This window comes from Rhizomucor pusillus, assembly GCF_041956525.1.
Source record: "Rhizomucor pusillus strain CBS 183.67 unplaced genomic scaffold VTP01scaffold_11, whole genome shotgun sequence".
Lineage (NCBI taxonomy): Eukaryota > Fungi > Mucoromycota > Mucoromycetes > Mucorales > Lichtheimiaceae > Rhizomucor > Rhizomucor pusillus.
Window position 1 is genome coordinate 166,953 of NW_027192153.1, and position 18,156 is coordinate 185,108.

At 45.1% G+C, this 18,156-nt stretch overlaps 8 protein-coding genes across 8 annotated transcripts; 4 read left to right on the plus strand and 4 right to left on the minus strand.

The window, feature by feature from the left end:
* Nucleotides 1–70: 70 nt before the first annotated feature.
* On the minus strand, nt 71–3,652 carry VTP01DRAFT_1538 (uncharacterized protein; the record flags this gene model as incomplete). Its single annotated transcript, XM_069379899.1, has 13 exons — nt 71–134; nt 200–337; nt 400–536; nt 605–1,054; nt 1,112–1,402; nt 1,466–1,789; nt 1,866–2,354; nt 2,424–2,653; nt 2,719–2,862; nt 2,940–3,096; nt 3,185–3,258; nt 3,366–3,465; nt 3,533–3,652. 13 exons carry the CDS (start codon nt 3,650–3,652, stop codon nt 71–73), a joined length of 2,718 nt encoding a protein of 905 aa, XP_069237962.1.
* Nucleotides 3,653–3,986: 334 nt separating this feature from the next.
* VTP01DRAFT_1539 (uncharacterized protein) lies at nt 3,987–9,491 on the minus strand (the record flags this gene model as incomplete). The annotated part of the gene is made up of 18 exons (XM_069379900.1): nt 3,987–4,514; nt 4,573–4,893; nt 4,950–5,086; nt 5,144–5,363; nt 5,419–5,539; nt 5,600–5,699; nt 5,757–5,929; nt 5,988–6,059; nt 6,128–6,255; nt 6,322–6,495; nt 6,560–6,873; nt 6,938–7,186; nt 7,250–7,341; nt 7,403–7,505; nt 7,574–7,813; nt 7,875–8,022; nt 8,084–9,064; nt 9,147–9,491. 18 exons carry the CDS (start codon nt 9,489–9,491, stop codon nt 3,987–3,989), a joined length of 4,446 nt encoding a protein of 1,481 aa, XP_069237963.1.
* Nucleotides 9,492–10,222: 731 nt separating this feature from the next.
* On the plus strand, nt 10,223–11,547 carry VTP01DRAFT_1540 (uncharacterized protein; the record flags this gene model as incomplete). Its single annotated transcript, XM_069379902.1, has 8 exons — nt 10,223–10,271; nt 10,330–10,377; nt 10,452–10,565; nt 10,630–10,706; nt 10,768–10,906; nt 10,965–11,211; nt 11,273–11,396; nt 11,458–11,547. 8 exons carry the CDS (start codon nt 10,223–10,225, stop codon nt 11,545–11,547), a joined length of 888 nt encoding a protein of 295 aa, XP_069237964.1.
* A 152-nt stretch (nt 11,548–11,699) lies between these two features.
* VTP01DRAFT_1541 (uncharacterized protein) lies at nt 11,700–11,951 on the minus strand (the record flags this gene model as incomplete). The annotated part of the gene is made up of 1 exon (XM_069379903.1): nt 11,700–11,951. One exon carries the CDS (start codon nt 11,949–11,951, stop codon nt 11,700–11,702), a length of 252 nt encoding a protein of 83 aa, XP_069237965.1.
* Nucleotides 11,952–12,099: 148 nt separating this feature from the next.
* VTP01DRAFT_1542 (uncharacterized protein) lies at nt 12,100–12,513 on the plus strand (the record flags this gene model as incomplete). The annotated part of the gene is made up of 2 exons (XM_069379904.1): nt 12,100–12,151; nt 12,221–12,513. 2 exons carry the CDS (start codon nt 12,100–12,102, stop codon nt 12,511–12,513), a joined length of 345 nt encoding a protein of 114 aa, XP_069237966.1.
* Nucleotides 12,514–13,935: 1,422 nt separating this feature from the next.
* On the plus strand, nt 13,936–15,024 carry VTP01DRAFT_1543 (uncharacterized protein; the record flags this gene model as incomplete). The annotated part of the gene is made up of 1 exon (XM_069379905.1): nt 13,936–15,024. One exon carries the CDS (start codon nt 13,936–13,938, stop codon nt 15,022–15,024), a length of 1,089 nt encoding a protein of 362 aa, XP_069237967.1.
* Nucleotides 15,025–15,314: 290 nt separating this feature from the next.
* VTP01DRAFT_1544 (uncharacterized protein) lies at nt 15,315–16,681 on the plus strand (the record flags this gene model as incomplete). The annotated part of the gene is made up of 6 exons (XM_069379906.1): nt 15,315–15,602; nt 15,676–15,702; nt 15,804–16,016; nt 16,086–16,116; nt 16,190–16,547; nt 16,660–16,681. 6 exons carry the CDS (start codon nt 15,315–15,317, stop codon nt 16,679–16,681), a joined length of 939 nt encoding a protein of 312 aa, XP_069237968.1.
* Nucleotides 16,682–16,759: 78 nt separating this feature from the next.
* On the minus strand, nt 16,760–18,097 carry VTP01DRAFT_1545 (uncharacterized protein; the record flags this gene model as incomplete). Its single annotated transcript, XM_069379907.1, has 4 exons — nt 16,760–16,958; nt 17,025–17,113; nt 17,174–17,474; nt 17,538–18,097. 4 exons carry the CDS (start codon nt 18,095–18,097, stop codon nt 16,760–16,762), a joined length of 1,149 nt encoding a protein of 382 aa, XP_069237969.1.
* Nucleotides 18,098–18,156: the final 59 nt, after the last annotated feature.

Sequence of the window (18,156 nt, forward strand, 5' to 3'; positions counted from 1 at the left end):
ATGACACCGGGTATTCAAAAGGCAAAGAAAAAGGAAAGGAAAACTGTAAATGGTAACAGAGCTTGTTGGTCTATCGGAAAGACGGCATCCACGAAGATCTCTTGCTGGGTTGTGCTGGAGAATCGTTAGTGCTGCTGTAGATCATTGGAAATGTCAGGTACCGTGCTACTCTCAATTGCCTTCTTACATATACACTTGCCTTGTTTCCTCGACAGCACCTCGGCCTCTCAAAGGTTTAGCAATTCTGCCAAAGTTTAATGCAGACATGCCACTCTGCGACTTTGCAGATCGAGCTTGTTCTAGCCGCTCTCTAACTGTCTGTAGCTGCGCTTCGAACCTAAGATAATGCAAAAGCTATGAATAAAGCATTGAGTTCACGCGGTATACTTTTTCGCCTACTTTTCGTTTTGAGTTAGCAGACGCTGCTTCGCTTCTTGAAGGAGCATTTCCAGGTTCTGGATACGCTCGTTACGAGCTGCAAGTTTGCGATCTGCCAATGCAGCTTCCTTTTTGAGCTGCGAATTCTGTTCCACAAGCTGCATATAATAAACAGCGTTAGGCAAACAGATGATTTATAAAGCAAATGTAACTTTTTTTTACTTGCCTGTTTCTGGACGTTCGTAAGTTGTTCCAAATTTCTCTCGAGAACACTCATCTTCTTCTGCTGTGCCTTGTTGTTGCTTGCTCTCAGCACATTGTTGTATTGCTCGCGAGTCTCGTCCAGCGAAATCTCCAACTCCACAACCTTTTCACATCGATTCTGTAGATCACGCATCAATGCCTTCTTCATAACTTCAAAGTCGGCCAACTGCTGTGCCATCGATTTACGCATCCTTTCCAAATCCTCCTCCTTCTCTTTAAAGGTCATGCCGTTCGCTTTTTGTTTCCGTGCAGCCAATGTCTGCTCTAGTTTTTCGTTCAGAGCCTTCAATTCGTTCACTGCATTGTTAAGCTCGGTCTCTTCCGCGGATTTAGTCTCCAATTCTTGTCTCAGGCTTTCCAATTCGCGATCATGCAGTTCTTTCTTTGCCTTGTACTGCGCTTCGAGCTTGGACTAACGTCACAGTCAGTGTGATATTCACTAGATACCGAATTGACAATTCTTTCCTACCTTCAACTCTGTGATAGTATCTTCAATATCAGTGTTCTGCTCCTCTTCCGCGATTGTCCGGTCCAAGAGCTCCTCGTACTCGCTTTCAAGCATGCTCAAACGTTTCTCCAATTCATCGTGCTTACTCTGCAATCCTTCTTTATCTCGAGTCAGAGATTTTATGGTATCCTGACGGCGTTCCAACAGTGCTTTTGATTCAGCCAGTTCGTGCTTGAGCTTTTCAAGTTCTTCAGGCGTCATTGTGAATTCTTCAGCCATCATCTTCAAGTCTTGATGCACTCCGTTCGTCTCCTAGACGATAAACGAACAATAATCAACAACAGGTCGCGAAAGAGTATTACTTTTACTACTTACAGAGGTAACGAGACCTGCAGGAGCAGCCGCATCATCCTCTTTGTCAACTTTCTGTTCTTGACCCTCGCTGCGAAGTTTGGCCAAGGCATCCTTAAGCTCTTGAATATCCGCTTTCAATTCTTGGTTGGCTTCTTGCAGAGAATCCAATGTAATGGCGCCCTCTTTGCTCTCATATGTAACTTTCTCGAGTTCCACTTTGGTCTCGCTCAGCTCAGAAGTCATTTGCTGATTCTTTGCAGTTACTGACTTTTCGAGATCCTTAAGTGTTTGCAGCTCCTTTTGCATTGCTTGCACTTGCTGCTCTCGGGTATTCAGTTCTGCTTCCTGAAAGAAAGACAAACGTGTATCATCAGTTACAAAATGCCAATGCAAGATAAGAAACGGATGGTTTAAAATTTACCTTTTCTGCAATTTGTTCGGTGAGTTCAGCTTCTCGTTTCAAAAACTCTTCCTTTTCATCCTTGCTCAAAACAGGTGCAGGCGTAGATGGTCGCGAGTCAGCGTCGGCAATAGCACGCGTCGCTGGAGATTGGATAGGTTGCTGGTTCTTCTTGTCAGGCGATGCCCACTGTTCCTCAGGAACTTTGCCTCCAGAACGCCACACGCTAATTTCACCTTCCAACGCAGCAATGTATTGTTGGTAAGACAGTGTATCGCTCTTGACCTTTTTCAACAGCGCTTTCAGCTCGGCTGGAGAAAGATCGGCATTAACCTTGGCCTTATTCTTGATTGTCTTTGCACGCACACCGAACCGCAGAGTCGACACAGTTTCCGCTTCGTTGTACGACGAAGGTGAACAGTTGATAATCAGGGTCGTTCTGGAGTTACCACCGAGAGACTCTTGCAATATACGTGTCAGCTTTGAGTCTCGATAAGGAATGTGGCTCGACTAGAGCAAGGAATGAATGTTAATTCTCGTGTAATGTTTATATCATATAGGAAAAAGAGGCAGACTTACTTTCCCGTCAGTCAAGGCATTTATGACCATGCCGAGAGCAGTAAGTGACTTGTTGATCTTCTTGGCTTCTTCCAATGTCTGACCGGATGCACCTGTCTTGCCAACCTTTTCAGAACCGGCAAGATCAACAAGGTAAAGTTTTCCGCTCTTTGCAGCACCGGTATCCAGGTTCTTTTGAGTGATGGTAATCAAGACAATAGAGTGGCTGCGCGATGATTCAGCATTCATGTCTATTTACATGAATTGCATTGAGATATCCATCAGCAGAAAGGAAATAAAACACTGTAAAACATACTTGTGTATGCGACGACCCGATTGTTGCCACCGCGACGCATCACTTCATAGACTTCTTCGGTGGAGGACACATAAACTTCCAATAGCCCTTTGACATACACGCCTTTGACTTTATCTTCATGGATAGGCAGGTTATCGTGCGATGCTGGAAAAAAATGCAGTGTATGATCAGTAAAAAATATGATCCTCTGAAAAAAAAATCATGCGGGTTTGCTGACTTACGGTTCAAGAGATCGCGCACTTTCTCCATGTAAATTTCCATATATGATACTTTGACAGTAAATTCAATGTTTGCCGGGGATTGCATGATGCTGGTAAAGATTTGTTCGACGATGCGAGGAATGATACCCTTGTTGGCTTCATCGTCAATGTCTGAACCCTATTATCCGATTTGTGTGGGGGGTAGGTTTTACAACTCAGTGACACACGTTTTGACATATCCACCACACTTTTATATTTTTTTTTACCATCATGGTATACGTCTTTCCGGAACCCGTTTGTCCGTAAGCAAACACCGTGCCGTTGTAACCTTCCACGACATCTGAAAGAGGTGGAATTCATGTAAATATAAGATAAATGTTCACACACTCTCTCGTTTTCTCTCTCTCGCACACGCTTCCTATCTCTTCCCGTCTATCTAAAATTTACCATCAACAATCGATTTGATAGAATATGCAAAAATATCCTGCTGCTTTGTATCCATGCCAAACACCTTGTCAAAGGCAAAGGAGCCTTGCACATCCTTGCCCTAGAAAATTAAAGTCGTCTAGACTCCTTGAAAAGTTACAGTTTTTTAGACGTTTTTGAAAACTTGCCTTGAGTTTTACGACAGTTCCTTCATCGTCAATGTCAATGATGGGCTGGCCACCTTCGCGAATTTCGAGCTTGTTTTGCGGTCGAAACCGACAAACAACCTTAATGCTGTTGCCTGACATGCCTGTTGCAACTCAGAAAAGTGGCTCACAGACAAAGCAAGAGGGGTGGTAAGTTGTACCTGAAACTCGTCAAGGCTGCAAAGTCGCAAGAAGCAGGACTGCTGGAGCTTTCGGAGCAACGATCCGGAGTCAGGGTGTGTGTGACACGAGATGCAAGACACTGACTTTGGTTACATATACAGAGCATATCGTAGGAATTTTAATGTAGGGGATCGATAGAGAAAAGAAAAAAAAAGAGACAACAAAACTGTGTATATCAAAAAGCTAATATGAAAGAGCAGAAAGGTTGGGGTGGGGCAAAGGCGTATAGATAGATAGATATATATGCAATATTTTAACGGATAAAGAGACCATGAATGCGCTCGAATTCAATAGCGCTACCTAGTTGGATGCAATGGCGTCGTGAAGTTGTGTTTGCAAGACAGGGTATCTGGATTTTGCCGATCGATTGCGGCAAAACGGTTTCTAAGGGGCGTATACGGTTGGTGCCGTTCTTCTCAATCTCGAACTGGCGTGCCTTGTGCTTCAGCTGCTCGCTGCGTTGTTTGAGTGTATAGAGCACAGATTGCTGTGCCTGGTATTGATAATCGGGTGCTTTCCGGATACTCTGCCAGCGCTGTTTGTCGCGTTCGCCTGACAGCGTAACAACCCTCGGTGACGCGGCAGCTTTGCGCATCTCCTTGATGAGAGTACGTGTCTCCATAGCTATAGACCGCTTCACGGCATTGCTATCTGTATTGTCTTGTTCTACTGAGGGCTGCACTGGATCGAGATCTAACTTGAGAGACCGCGCCAGGTCGCACGACTTCAAATGAGCATTCTCAGCCCGTAAGTATCTTATTCCTGCCTTCAGAGTTTCCATCTGCATATATACATTTGATAAGCAACTTTGCCAATTTGTTTTCCTATCTAGAACTCACCTGAGCATGGATGTCACCGAGATCATCATGTTCTGATGAACTTTCGGAAGCTTCTTCTACTTCTAGCAGTCTCTGAGGATAAGAGAATCGCTTCTCTTCCTTTTGTGCTGCAAGGGATTTCTTTAGCTGAGCATTCTCTCGCTCGAGAGCCTCGTATTCTGTTTGAAGATTCTCCATTGCTTCGCTGTACATCTGCGTCTGTGCTTTGGCTTTCTCCAGATTATCTTCTAATAGATGTACGTTCTCAACTTCTTTTCTGGCGACTTCCATTCGTCTCTCGAGTATTTCTACTTTGACAAAGGATTCTTGGAGTGCTTGGTCCTGCAACAAGACGAATATTAGGAATCAACGTAGGATATAACATGCTCTGGACTTACTTTGGCTTTGATATCCTTTACAAGTTTCATAATTTCTTCATTGTGCTGCTGGAGCTTTCGTTCCATGTCGCGGTTGACAAGAACTTCGGCCTTCATATCGGATGCCCTTTGTATCCATGGAGGAACGCTTGTGGCAACTGTCCCAAGTAGCGGTTAGTGAAATTTATCGTTATCTTTGTCTTCCAAATGCTTACTCTTATCCATTCGTGTATCATTTTCTACGCGTTTGAGCGTTGTCGCGAGTTCGCTTGTGAGTGATTTAAGGACCTTGTAGCATCCATCCCACATGCTAGTCTCTGAAATATCCAGGATCTCATCTGATTTTACGTATACGATCTGCTGAATCTTTGCAAGGCTAATCTCTTCTCGAGATCCACGCTTGACATCAATGTAGACGAGTATTTGTTTCAGAGTCTATCGTAAAAAAATGTGAGCTTGTGGCCAAGAAAAAGCAAGGGTTCAAACATACCTCCAAACAGAATTGGCTAAGCTTAGTGCTGAGAGCATACATAGTTCTGAAACGGTGCAAATGTTCAGCCTTTGGTGTGAGAGCTTGCTCTGAGAGATCATCGAGTTGTCTCAGCATTTTCCTGGAGAGGTAAACATTAGACTCACGTGCTCTGCATTCTCGATCTCTTGTCAAAACTTACTTTGCAGTTAATTTGCTGCTCTTTGTTTCAGTGATCAGCTGTCCAAGAGGAAGCAAATACTGATACTCGAGATGCTCCATGCCTTCCGCCACGGGGATTTCTGAATTGTCAAAGCATGAGTTCGCAGCCATCGGCAGACAGATTTTTTCTCTATTACCTTCTCTGTGAATTGCATTTTCAACAAGTTGCTTGACAAAGGTAAGCTCAACCACCATCTTGTCTGCATTCATGTCAAGAGCGCGAGTCAAGCTGTAGAATAGATCTACATTGCCGGTTTCGCTAGTTTGTCCGAGATAAATTTCTGCTAGATGCTCGAGATGGCCAATAATGCTATATTCCCGTTGAGTAATTGGCTCTTTTGTTCTTCCCTCAGTGTAACAGCACATACCGGTGCAAATCAAGCAAGCATTCGGATTCTTTGGTATTATCTGTACGGAATAATTCAACGATAGCATTCAATCTATAATTGCAACAAAATGTTAGCTCAAGTATTCATGGACTACGCGTTCTGGACTTTAGAAACTTTACCTTCTTTCACTACCAATAAGATCTTGATACACTTGTGCCATCTTTGAAAATACTTCAGGGGAGCAGTGGCGAATAAAGGTAACAAATCGTTTGGCAAGATCGCTGAGCCAAGCGGCCTTTTGTCGCATCTGTTGATATTCATCGCGTTAATACATTGAATGGTCAATCATGTCAGAGAAAGAAATGTTACTTGCCTCACACACAGCAACAAGGCTCTCAGAGACATTTTCCATGATCTTTTCGCTGATAGGATGGTTTTGGTCCAAATGCTTGATGACCAACTCGGCCTTGAACACCAAACGTTTGAAGAGTAGCAAGCATGAAATAGGATCATTTTCAGTCTTGAAGAATGCTTCTGGAAGGTATGGCTAAATGTTGGATAATGTTTGAATATATACATCTTGTAACGTTTTACGTAGTATGTTATCTCACCTGGATATAGCTGAGACGATCGTTTGCCTGAGCAGCTTCCAGCTTACGCAGCTCGAGATCGATAGCCTTGGCCTGTGCCTTCATGACGGTTGATTGAAGCTGCATGTTGAGGGACATCATGGATTGGGATTGGCTACTCAAGTTGACGTTTTCAGTCTGCTGTTGTTCTTGCTTGCTTCGCAGGTGCTCCAAGTCACTTTGAAGATGCTGCACTAGTTCGCGGAATTGCTGGATAGTGTTTTCGTAATCTAAGTTTGTCTCTTCAGATGCACGGATGCGTTCGAGTTGCTCACGCAAGAGCATATCTCGGTGATCTACCAAAGCGATAAATGTCAGAAAATAATCCATGCCAAACAAGACAACAAAATGTTCACTTGCCAATTTCAGCCTGCAGTTGCTTTTCAGTTTCAACGTGGTTCTCTTCGAGCTCATCGGCCAAGTCTTTCAGAGCTTCCAAGTCATCTACAGCAGATTGGAGTTCCTCGACCTTTTCAGTCAGGGCCAGATTCTTTTCTGTAAGCTGCTCAACAAGGTCTTCAGCAGCCATTGCGTCGTCAAGTCGTTGTCGAAGATCCTCGATAAGAGACTCTGCAGCTTCCAGTTTCTCCGAGACTTTCTCGTATTGAACTGGACACAGATACAGATCAATACTATGGCATTTCACCCAATCTCAAGCTTCCGAGCTCCTACCCTTGATTTCAGATAGCTCATAGTTTTCTTCTTCAAGCTCCTTAATCTTTTGATTGAGCTCGGCTTCCTGTTCATTGGTAACATCACGCAATCTTTGATATATACGCGGATTAGCTCTATGTAACACGTTGCAGTGCAATTATTGTTCCTCACCGAATAAGGGCTTCGCGCAGACGTTCATTGTGTCGTTCGAGCTGTACAACCTCGAGAGGCGCACGCTCTTCATCGCCAGTTTCTGGAACTCTATTCATTACATCTATGGATATTTAGCATCTTTTCTGGGACTGCTGCTGCTGGGCAAATAGCAAAATGCAAATTGATTACCTGCTTCCTTTTTGAGAATATCGAGATCCACGCTAATTTCTTCCATTTTTTCTTTCAAAAAGTCGACCTCCTCTTGCAAGGCTTCAGCACGTTCTTCAGCGACTTCTTTGTCTAGCGTCATCATCTCCAGGTTGTCAGCTAGATCAATGTATCGCTGTTCCAAGGCCTCCTTGTCTGCAGCAGTCTCCTTGAGTTCACGTTTGCTGTCCCGAAGATCCTTTTGCAGTTCAGCAATTTTGTCTACGAGGTATTGATAATTTGATCTCAAATAACAACAAAATAATTTGCGACATCTTCGTACCCTGAAGTTTGTTGCGGAGCGTCAAGAACTGCTCGGCTTCTTCCTTGATCTTTTCATGTTCACGGTAGCGCTCACGGTCTTCTTGCCGCTTGGCTTCCAGTATCTTGAGCTTGAAACGAAGTTCCTCGTAATCCTTTAGAGGCACGAACTGTGTAATATTTCATGTTATACATGGATGTTAAATAATCACGTGAGTTTAGCAACCATACTTGATCAGATTTGCTGATGGGCATAGTTGCTGCCAATGCACCGTAGGATGCTTGTGGGCGCTGTTCGTGAGTTTGGCTTACTGGGGCTGCTGCGGTTTCTGGTTGCTTTATGCTACTTTCTCCATGTTGCATGACGTCTTCTTGGTCAGCTGGAGTTGTTGGTATATCTTTGTCAGAAGAATCTTCTTCCGTGTCTTCAGGCGAAGCGGTTGAACAAGACTCATCGTCTTGATCCTGTTCCTGTTCCCGCTCTTGCTCTTCTTGTTGCTCGGTTTCTAGTGCCAGTCGTTCTTGTTCTAATTCTTGCTCTCGCTCTTGCTCTCGTTCTTTTTCTCGCTCTTGTTCTTGACGTTGACGAAGTTTGGCCAACTGTCTCTCGCGAGCTTCCTTTGCTTCTCGCGCTCTAGCTGCCTCGGCGGCTTCGGCCTCTGCCTGCGCAGCGACGGTGTTTGAGCGAGGACGATTTTGCGTCTTTTCATTCATGTACATGCTTTTCCGTCGCTGAAGAGTTGTAGTAGTATTGATTGTTGATGCACGGGAAACTGTAGTTGCATTGCTGGATTTGGCAGCGGTTGACTTTGCAGACGAAGGAGTCATTGTTGCCCTTGTTGCAGCTGTCGGTCTCACTGATTTTGCATTTGTTGGAGTCACGGTCGCTCTCGTTGCAGCTGTAGGAGTTGTCGATTTCGCGGCCGTAGGTGTCATTGTTGCCCTGGTGGGTGAGGCAGCGTACGAAGCAGGTCGTCTCGTTGCAGTCGCCGTTGTATCTTTAGGCACACGGGTTGCGCGGGATGTTGCTTCTGCAGCAGATGCAGCCATTGATGCTCGTCGTTTAGCGAGAGGCTGTTGCTGCTGCTGGTCATTCTGTGGATGGATAGTAGACCTTCGAGCAGCAGTGCCACGGACAGTTCGCCCTGGATCTTGCTGAGGTTTCTGCGGGGCATCGCTGTTTCGATCCGATCGGGGTGATGAGACCTTGGACTTGAATGAGTTGGGGGAGGATTAATAAAATAATCAAAAAGAAATGAAAAAGCAGTAGTAGCAGTAGATAGATCTTTAGTACCTTTTCATTGACGGGTAGGATCGTCACATGAATGGGACGAACAAATACGCCGTGGTTCGGTTTGCAGTCGAAATAACGTTTGCCCTGAACTACGCCACTGTTTTTACCCACCGGTTCATCGAGCTCAACACCGACCCATTTGCCAGTTTGGAAGCTTGTTGAGCCCGCATAACGCACCACGCCCGAGTTCTCCCCGTGAACTATTACACGAGCGCCGACCTGAATATCGGCTGGGAGTTGAATGTTGTTGGTGTTGGGTGATCCGACAACACTGCTGTGAACGCTGCTTCTGCGAGCACCCAGCGTCGCAACAGATTGCCGTCGCCGTCTGTCGACTAATGACATGTCGTCTACAATGTTGCCCGGCCTTTATTTTTTTGTCGGAAGGTGTCGTTAAGTCGTCGTAGACTTTATGTCTCGAGAGGATTCAAGTGTCTCCAGGCTATATCACTTCCAGTCAAGACTAATCTCCAAATGCAAAGGACGGGGGTTTGTGTTGTTGAGATTGGCTTGAGTGTGTAAAGTGAAAAAGGGCAGCCCAGTTGCAGTGAGACGCAGAGTGTGCAAGCTTTTGCGGAGCCTGCATGTGCCTCTGTGACACCATTGCTTCGGCTTTCACTAGGCAGAGTACAAGTGCATACAGCTCGTCCCTGAACTCCTTGAAAGAACCAATATCATTTCACATGTGCCTTTTATCTTTTTATTTCTCGCACAATATCATAGTTGTATTCCTGCCATGTGTACTTTTTTCTAGGCGGATAGTAGGGAAAGATCTTTTTTTTCTTTTCCTTGCCATGCTTTGTCAAACAGCAATAAGCTTCTTCGTCTTCTTCATGTTATACGAGGACGTTTCCCGTTTGCATCGCGTATGTTTCTTCAGGCCATGTCCCTCTTGTTTGAGACCAGATACAAAGATATCTTGTTATCTTTGCAAAATACGGCCGAATGCTGGTACTTTTTTTATGTGTCGTATGCAGTGGCGCTGGAGGGCCACTGCATACGCTGTCTCAAAAATTCGGGATGCGGGCTTGCGCGCTTCAGGTTCTCAAATAATATCCTTCTGTTGCCTTTTCAGAATGACTTCCGTCAACTCAATCGTGGCATTCACACCCAATAAATATGGAGGTCAGATCAGAAAGGGCTTGCAATACAATGGAGCTCAGGAACTAAATCGTGGTAACAGCAGATCTCGATTCACTAAATACTGTCAAACTGCCATGCCCAAGGACAGGTGAGAGACTACTGCTGCCAAACCTTTTTTTTATTTTATTTGACTCGTTGACAACCAATTGAATAATAATCCAGGCACGGTTGCCATGTACCTGACAGACAGATCGAATACCAAAATTTTTGAGCTGCAAAAAGTATCAGGATGTGGTAGAAAAGCCAGCTGGATGATCGATCATTCACTGTACAAAGGCACGTTTTCACTGCACAGAGAACATATTATGCCCTGTTGATCTCTAAACTTTTTCATCCACAGACGGTTCGCTGTATCTTGTATCGCCCGTGGATCCGCTATATATATCTTTACCGATTTTAGAACGTGCGAGAAACAAGGCAGGTCACCAGCAGCATGAATTGCATACTCTAACGTGATATTGAACGATGATATATGCAGACTAGCGATTCTCAGGGACGGTTTCGAGTCTTGGATGAAATTTTCAGTGCAGAGCATGTGGGCGAGGGTTGCCAGGTCGAGATATTTAAGCGACTTGAGGGATTTAGCACCCAGGTTATGCATTTATGTGATGAACAAAGTAAGAAAAGAAGTTCAAGCATTGTTGATAACACGCATTGTTGACATGGTAACCACAGAAGTTACGGAGGATATACGCATGTACAGATTAAGCGATGACAAGGTCTTGTCCTGGCTGCAAAAGAAAACAGATAGCTTATTGTCAAAGTTTGAGCAAATACCGGCATTGGCAAACTCTGCGAGCGAGATATGTAGTGGAACTGAGAGCGAATCAGAGAAAGTAGATATTCGTCGTCGGGAAGCGGTGTATCTATTATCAAAATACTTGTCAAAATCCTGGTTTTCGAAACTCTTGGAATCATATGGGTAGGTTCAAATGCCCTTTGCGAAGCTAACTGCAAAAACCGCTCATCACTGTGACGTTTAGCTTGGAAGAAATCAATGCTGAACAGAATATGGGTGATATCACAAATTACTTTACTGAATCGCCTGACGCATTCATGAAGACTGCTACCAAGGCATCATCTGCTGATACCGGAACGCCTGCAAAGGTGAAGTAAAGGAGACATATAAATAATTATGGATTGCAGCCATTAATAGTCTCCATTGTAGAAAGCAAGAAAAGCCGAGGTTCCAAGGAGTCTCGCAAAGGTTAATACGAAAGGAATGAAGTCACTTACAACATTCTTTCAGAAGAAATAGTTTATAAAGTTTTACATGTACAATGGAAAGATGAAGAAGAATAATGCAATGTGTTGATACTGTCCATATGCAAAATCGCGTCGCTGTGCAGCGTGAAAAGGTAAATTTGGGATAGGTTCTGGTATGGTCGGGTACTTTTTTTTGGTGTTGCTTTACGCGTTGTCTCTGTGTTCCTTGTACCTCCGTGTCTCCTCGAGCATTCTGCGTTTTTCTTGCAGTACGTTTAGTTCTTCCTCCAGGGCGGCCTTTTGTCGCTCGAGATTCTCTCTCTGGTTGGTCATGCTCTGACGAAGTGCTTGTTCATCGCGGGCTTCCCGCCACGTCACTCCAATGAAATATCCAACCGGAACTATAATGACAGCAAGTGTAGGGACCAAGTTGCGTTTAAGTTTGTCGATCAGCATGATGGTAGCAGGTTGATCGTGTAAAGTTGGTGAAATTAATTCCCCCTCCAGCAGCCCCCCAGATATTTCATCGGACTCGTCACCCCGTTTGTTTACGCTAAGCTCTCGCTCCGTTTTACTCCGTCCCTTCTTTCTCTTCCTGAAGACCATGTCTGCCAAGGTTCTCGGTGCACTCCAGGGTACTTTGTCCAAGTTTGTCGGTAAGTTTTTACACATGCACGTAATTGTCAGATTCGGGTTTTCGTTGTCTAATGCTAGAATGGGTACAGCTTTGCAAAAGCCGGTCGTGTATAACCTCAAGGTTGCCGGCGAAATCGCCAAGCAAGTGTATACCAAAGAAGGCATGAGCTTCCCCACCGGCGAACAATTCAACCAGGCACAACAAACCGTCAAGAACTACTTGAACGTCAATGCTTGGAAGGGCTTGACCGTACGCGACTTTGCAAAGGGCGGCGTCGTCTTTGCCGAAATCTACACTTTCTTCCTCGTTGGCGAAATCATTGGACGCAGAAGCTTGATTGGCTACAACGTCAAGCCTGCAGAAGAGCACACTCACCATTAAATATCCTCGTTATCAACACCGGATGTTGTGTCGAAAAATATATATATATATAGATCGTCTCTCTCTATGTTCTACAGCATGTCATTTTGGGCTTTTTTGACACGGCCTTGCCAAACTTTACAATGCAAATTGAATGGCACACTCGTGAAACTCATTGTATATGGATATGGAGAACCAAGTGGCGCTTTGTTGGGATTGCAAACTCGGAAACGGATATCATAGACTGTGGAGATCTTTTGTTCCTGAAGTTGTGGACAACAGCTATGTGCAGACTCGGGTCGAAAGTGCGTTTACTGGGAATCACCAGTTGGGATGATTTCCATCGATTGTTCGAAAATGATTGGGACCATTCTTATATCTACTTCAGTGAGAAACATGTTGAAATTGCGGCTTTTCGTTCGATATGAGCACAACGTGGCGTCTGTGAAAGTTGCTGTTCCAATCAGGAAACTAGTTTGAAAAGATTTAGTACCTCTCCCGATATATAGTTCATTCATGTCAGAGGAAGAATTCTACTTGATCAGGTTATTGCCCGCAAGTTCCCGCTCGCGAGGAACTCGGCAGATTCCCCAAGTAATCTAGTTGAGCATATGAAATCTAAAATTTGGAGTGCTGTGTCCTTCCTTTATTGATGAACTGTCTTCAGAACTCATCTGAGGATTTCGGGCTATCTATCCCCAAGCTCTTTGTAGCAATGCTTGTGTGTAATATCTTTGGTGTTGATCTTAAGATATGTATGTTACGGCTCGCATAACAAACATAGCATGAAATCGTATGGACACTATCAACGATAGGATTTATGATTGAAATCGTGCGTAATTACTTTTGCAGTTGCATTCCATACAGTATTACCTTTTTGACATCCAAACCTTTTAAGCAAGCGGCAATAAGGGCAGCGTGCGTACGAGTACGCTAAAAGCATATCAGCTGACAGTAACACCTTGGCGATAGATCAACTTTTTACACTTTGCAAACGGGAAATATTGATATGCACTGAGGATAAGGCGTTTTGACGTGAGCAGTCTACTACATTCGCACTAAAAGAATCACATGAAGCCAGCAGAGGTGAGTGCTTCCGCCCAATCTTTAATGTGCGACCTTGACAACCCGGGCCCCCGTCGCGAAGCGAGTCAAACGACTGAAAGGGATCACAGCAGTTTAGTAACTTTTTAAATGTCTTTTCTTTTCATTTCCTGCACAGCAGAGGCCGACGATGGTCTAGAGATGCTTTTATTTGCCACATCGAGACTCCTAATAATCTGATCTAAACAGCACTTGATCTTGATGTGGTTAGAAGCGAGGGTCAGGGCTGAATGTATTGACAGAGGGAAATGCACGGTATAAAAAAGTTGTCTGCGGGCAATGCAGCATTTTGCTCCTTTCTCTTTCTTTTCTTTCTTTGAGGGGGACTGCTGCAGTGACATGCTCAAGCAACAGCGCCACACAACCTACTCCGTCGGTCACTCTTCCGGCCTTCGCGCACGAGCCAATCCCGACGACAACAACGAAAAGAATTCTGGACCTTACTACGACCAAGTACATCGTTTACAGTCCATTCTGGACGAAGTTCCTTCTTTATCAAACGATGCGTTTAAACGACCCTCAATCCTGGCCATGTTTCTCTTGCAGCTGCAAGTGGCTACCATCAGCGCAATCGAAGCCTTGAGCTCCTTATCCCGCCCGCTCGAGCGTACGTTTCTAGTGGGAACTCTGGCACACTGCGCACACCAGGCAATCCGTGGGTTCCTCTTGATCGCGCTGGTCTTGGCAGAGAATGTATCGCAGGCCCTTGGCGTCGAGCAAGAAATATCAGGCCTAAGGTGCAACGGACACCACAACCACCATCCACCGCAGGAGCCAGCAACCGAGCACAACAGCAACTCTTCTTACCAAATTGAATCGACCTCCGGTTCTTCTTCCGTCACTGACGGAGGCCCGCAGACACCAGAGCTGCCACCACGCCCGGAGCCGCTGGCACATATCCCGGAGCAGCAGCAGACATCAGAAGAGGAAGCAAAGGAGAAAGATATCGAGAAAAAACAAGAGAAAGAGCAGAAGCAGCAGAAGCAGCAACCGCAAGAAGAGGATTCGAAGACCATGCGTGCACGATGCACATCCACACCCGCTTTTGAACCTATTGAGACGACTAAAATGCGTACACGCTCCTTATCTAACAACATGAGTTTTCTCGTTCCAAGGTCATCATCACCCAAGCTATCCTCTTCTTCTACCGCTGCTGCTACTTCTTCTTCCTCCTCCTCTACACCTCCAAGGTCACCGGTGCTTTCGAGCTTTCCTCAGCAAACGCGCCCTCTCAGCCTCCGGCGCGTGATGGGCCAGCGCGACCTTATCCATGGCAACCGCTCCAATCCCAGAGGTCGGTCGACACCTGTGCTCACTGCCTCCAGTTCTACGCGGACCACTGCTGCCGAGCCCATGTATGTAATCCGTCGTGGCCTTCACAGGTCTGCATCCACGACATTCGGTGCGGTTGGAAACCAACGTGTCTGATGAGAAAAAAAACGTTTGTATGTAAATCTTTTTTACGTCGTTGTTGTAGTAGCCCTCTTTTTGTATGCATTAGTAGTATTTCTTTGAAAAATGAATTTGAAAACGGGAACTTGCTCGTATTGGTATACCCTACTATTATTATTGTGTGCAAATGTGACACAAACAAGATCGTAACCTTAGCACAATTGCCCGCATCCGGCTGGTTTACACTTTTTCACTGGTCTTTTTCCTCCTGTTCCTTATTTCCCTTTCCTTTTACTACTACCACACCTTCCTTTAGAAAAAAAATAATGGAAGAAACTTGGTCCAACTACAAGACAAAGCCAGCAACTGCCAGCCTGTACACTGAAGATGCCGCGGTGATCTATGTGCCCACCGGTGCAGGCGCTCGAGGCAGTGCACAGATCCGGAGATTCTACTTGCAGCCCGGATTTTCACAAAAGGCCAATACATTGAACGAACAGGTGCACAGTAAAGTTATCGCAGGCAATCGAATTATCGAGGAGGCCGAGTGGAATATTACATTCCACGGTGGCGAATGTACCTGGCTCGCACCAAACGTCGACGAGGGACTTTTGGTAATTTATTTCTTGTGTCACCTGATTCGAGGACATTGTTAATTAAAGCTCACTCGCTACTCCCATCTTCAAGATGAATGCAACAATTAAATTACCTGTGGTAAGTAAATGGAAACCAAGATATCTGATTTTGCAATATCTTATCATCATCCATCATTCCAACTGCTAATCCTACCTACGTTTTCCTACCTACGTTTTTAGGTCATTTCTGCAACGTTTGAGGGTTCGCAGATCGCGTTGCTACGTGTTTATTGGGACCAGGCCACGGTGTTGAAACAATTGCGTGTGATTTCCGATCGACAGAAATGGCCAGTGCTCGGCTCAGTCCAAGTAGAAGCATTGAAGATGCCGCAGACGATGCCCCTGAATCCTTTCCAAACTGACGCCGCTGATCTAGCTCCTCCCGTGAAGAAAGTATGTACAATTGGTGATTATTTACACACTACAAATTGAACTTTAATGCAAATGGGTAATTTTGTAAAGGCTCCTGGACAGAAAACTCTGGCAATTGATGGTAGGTCGAAACTTAATAATAATACGTATACATTGCAGCGGTTGATATGTACTTATTTTTTGCATAAAATCAGCGCCAGGACGAGTGTTTGGACCGGTACGACCAGAAGACGAGGTTAGTCGCCCTGTACGTCGTAATCTCCAGGCTCCCTCTAGAAACATCTTCGCCTATGAACCGACACCGGAACGCCCAAGCAAAGCGCATGACCCACACCGCCTCGATGCATCTTTTAGCTTTGCTCACGACGAAAGCAGTCCTTCACCAAAAACACCCACTCCTGCTTCTCCCCCGCAGTCGCAACCGAAAACCACCCGAACAGAGCGTAACATTTTTGCATCGTATGGGGAAGATCCAGTCGATGACTTGACCCACAAAACTGCATCTTTGAACACTTCCACCAAACGCCAACAACCACAGCAGCAACAGACTCGGTAAGTATCTCCTCCTCCTCCTTTTTTTCCTTGATGAATCTTTTATTGTCTTGCATTGTAGTATTTTAAGTTTCTATACACTAACATGCCGTTCTTTTCGTGCTTGCTTTAGCAACATCCTCTTCCATGAATGAATAATATCGCAGATTAAGTTGAAAAAGATATAAATATTATAAAGTTATAATCATTACGAGCGTTGTTTTTTTTTTTCGTTAAAAGAAGCGAAGGCAGCTGTACCCATCAAAATCGAAATTCTGCGAGGGCTGACAGCTGCATTTTGAGTATATAGATAGCGAGGGCGGGCAGTGGGTAAAGAAGTTGGCAACGCGATAGCCAATGTTTTGCCAAAACTGGATTTGCTGCTTCTCCAAAAAAAGCACGGCTCCGAGTGTTTGAATGACAGGGTCGCCCCTAAGCAGTTACACATCGCGTAAACAAATACTGAAAACACATGAACAATCACGTTTGTCTTGTTACCATCTTTCGTAAAATATACCACCGCTCTTGTCAATAAAATCAAAGTACGTTTGGTATTGTTCTCCCCGGAAGAAGTTGAGATCGGCAATCTATGCATGAAGTCAGACAATATGTCACGATCAGCAAGAAGGGGGCCAAATGAAGCCAACCTGGAAATTGCTCCAAAAATGACATCGGTTGAAACCACCAGTTTGTGCATCAATGATAAAGTGCCACAGGGTATTGGGACCCGTCTTGGGCTGGATAATGTCAGGATGTTGACCAGCAAACTCCATGACCGTGTTGAACAGCGACGGGATCGTTTCTTCATATTCGTACAGTGCCATTGAAAACGAAATCTTCTTGCCGTGATCAAACATAAACTGAAATGGATCAAACAGGATTGGACACATATACTCTGTGCCAGGTTCAAACCGCCAGTAGTAATCAATATCTTCCAATGCCGGGTGCCTGAATACGTCCTCGCACGTAAGTTTTACATTATCCTTCCCTCTTATTTCCTAGATATCTTGCCTAAATATCATGCCAGCCATGAATCGCGCGGCAAATCGATAGTCCTCGCTGTCTCCAAACATGATCTCCCGTTCTCCCATATCAATGCGTGCCTGCGCTGCCTTGGCTCTGTCGGTTTGGTTGTGATAACCGTACATTTCCGGCCCCAATTCGTAAAATACTACATCACCGTGCGCTATTGAGCTTGCAAGCTCCTTAAACTCATCCGTCAGGACATCGTTGGAGAAAATGATATATGGATACCCATAGTCCTTGTTAAAGTTGTCTTCAAGGTCGCGGATCGTCTGTCGAAGGCTGCTGAGTGCTGCGCGATCGCCTTTGGTCAATGTCACAAAGGCTGCTTTGAAATTTGGATTCGGCTGCCTCAGGCTGCTGGGTGCTGTGTAATTCCACTGATTCGAGTAAGTCGGTAAGGATGATGACCAAAGAGGACCTGACGGTACAGTTGTATATAGCGACGCCCGGTAAGATAGCACCAGGTATACTCCCAGAGATATTGCAAAAAGCAACCCGGCTATGCGCAGGACGGTACGCCGTTTGAACGAATGAATCAGCGTCATGGCAGAGCAGCAGCAGCACTGCGGGAGGGTCAACTTGACAATTGCACAAATTATCCCAA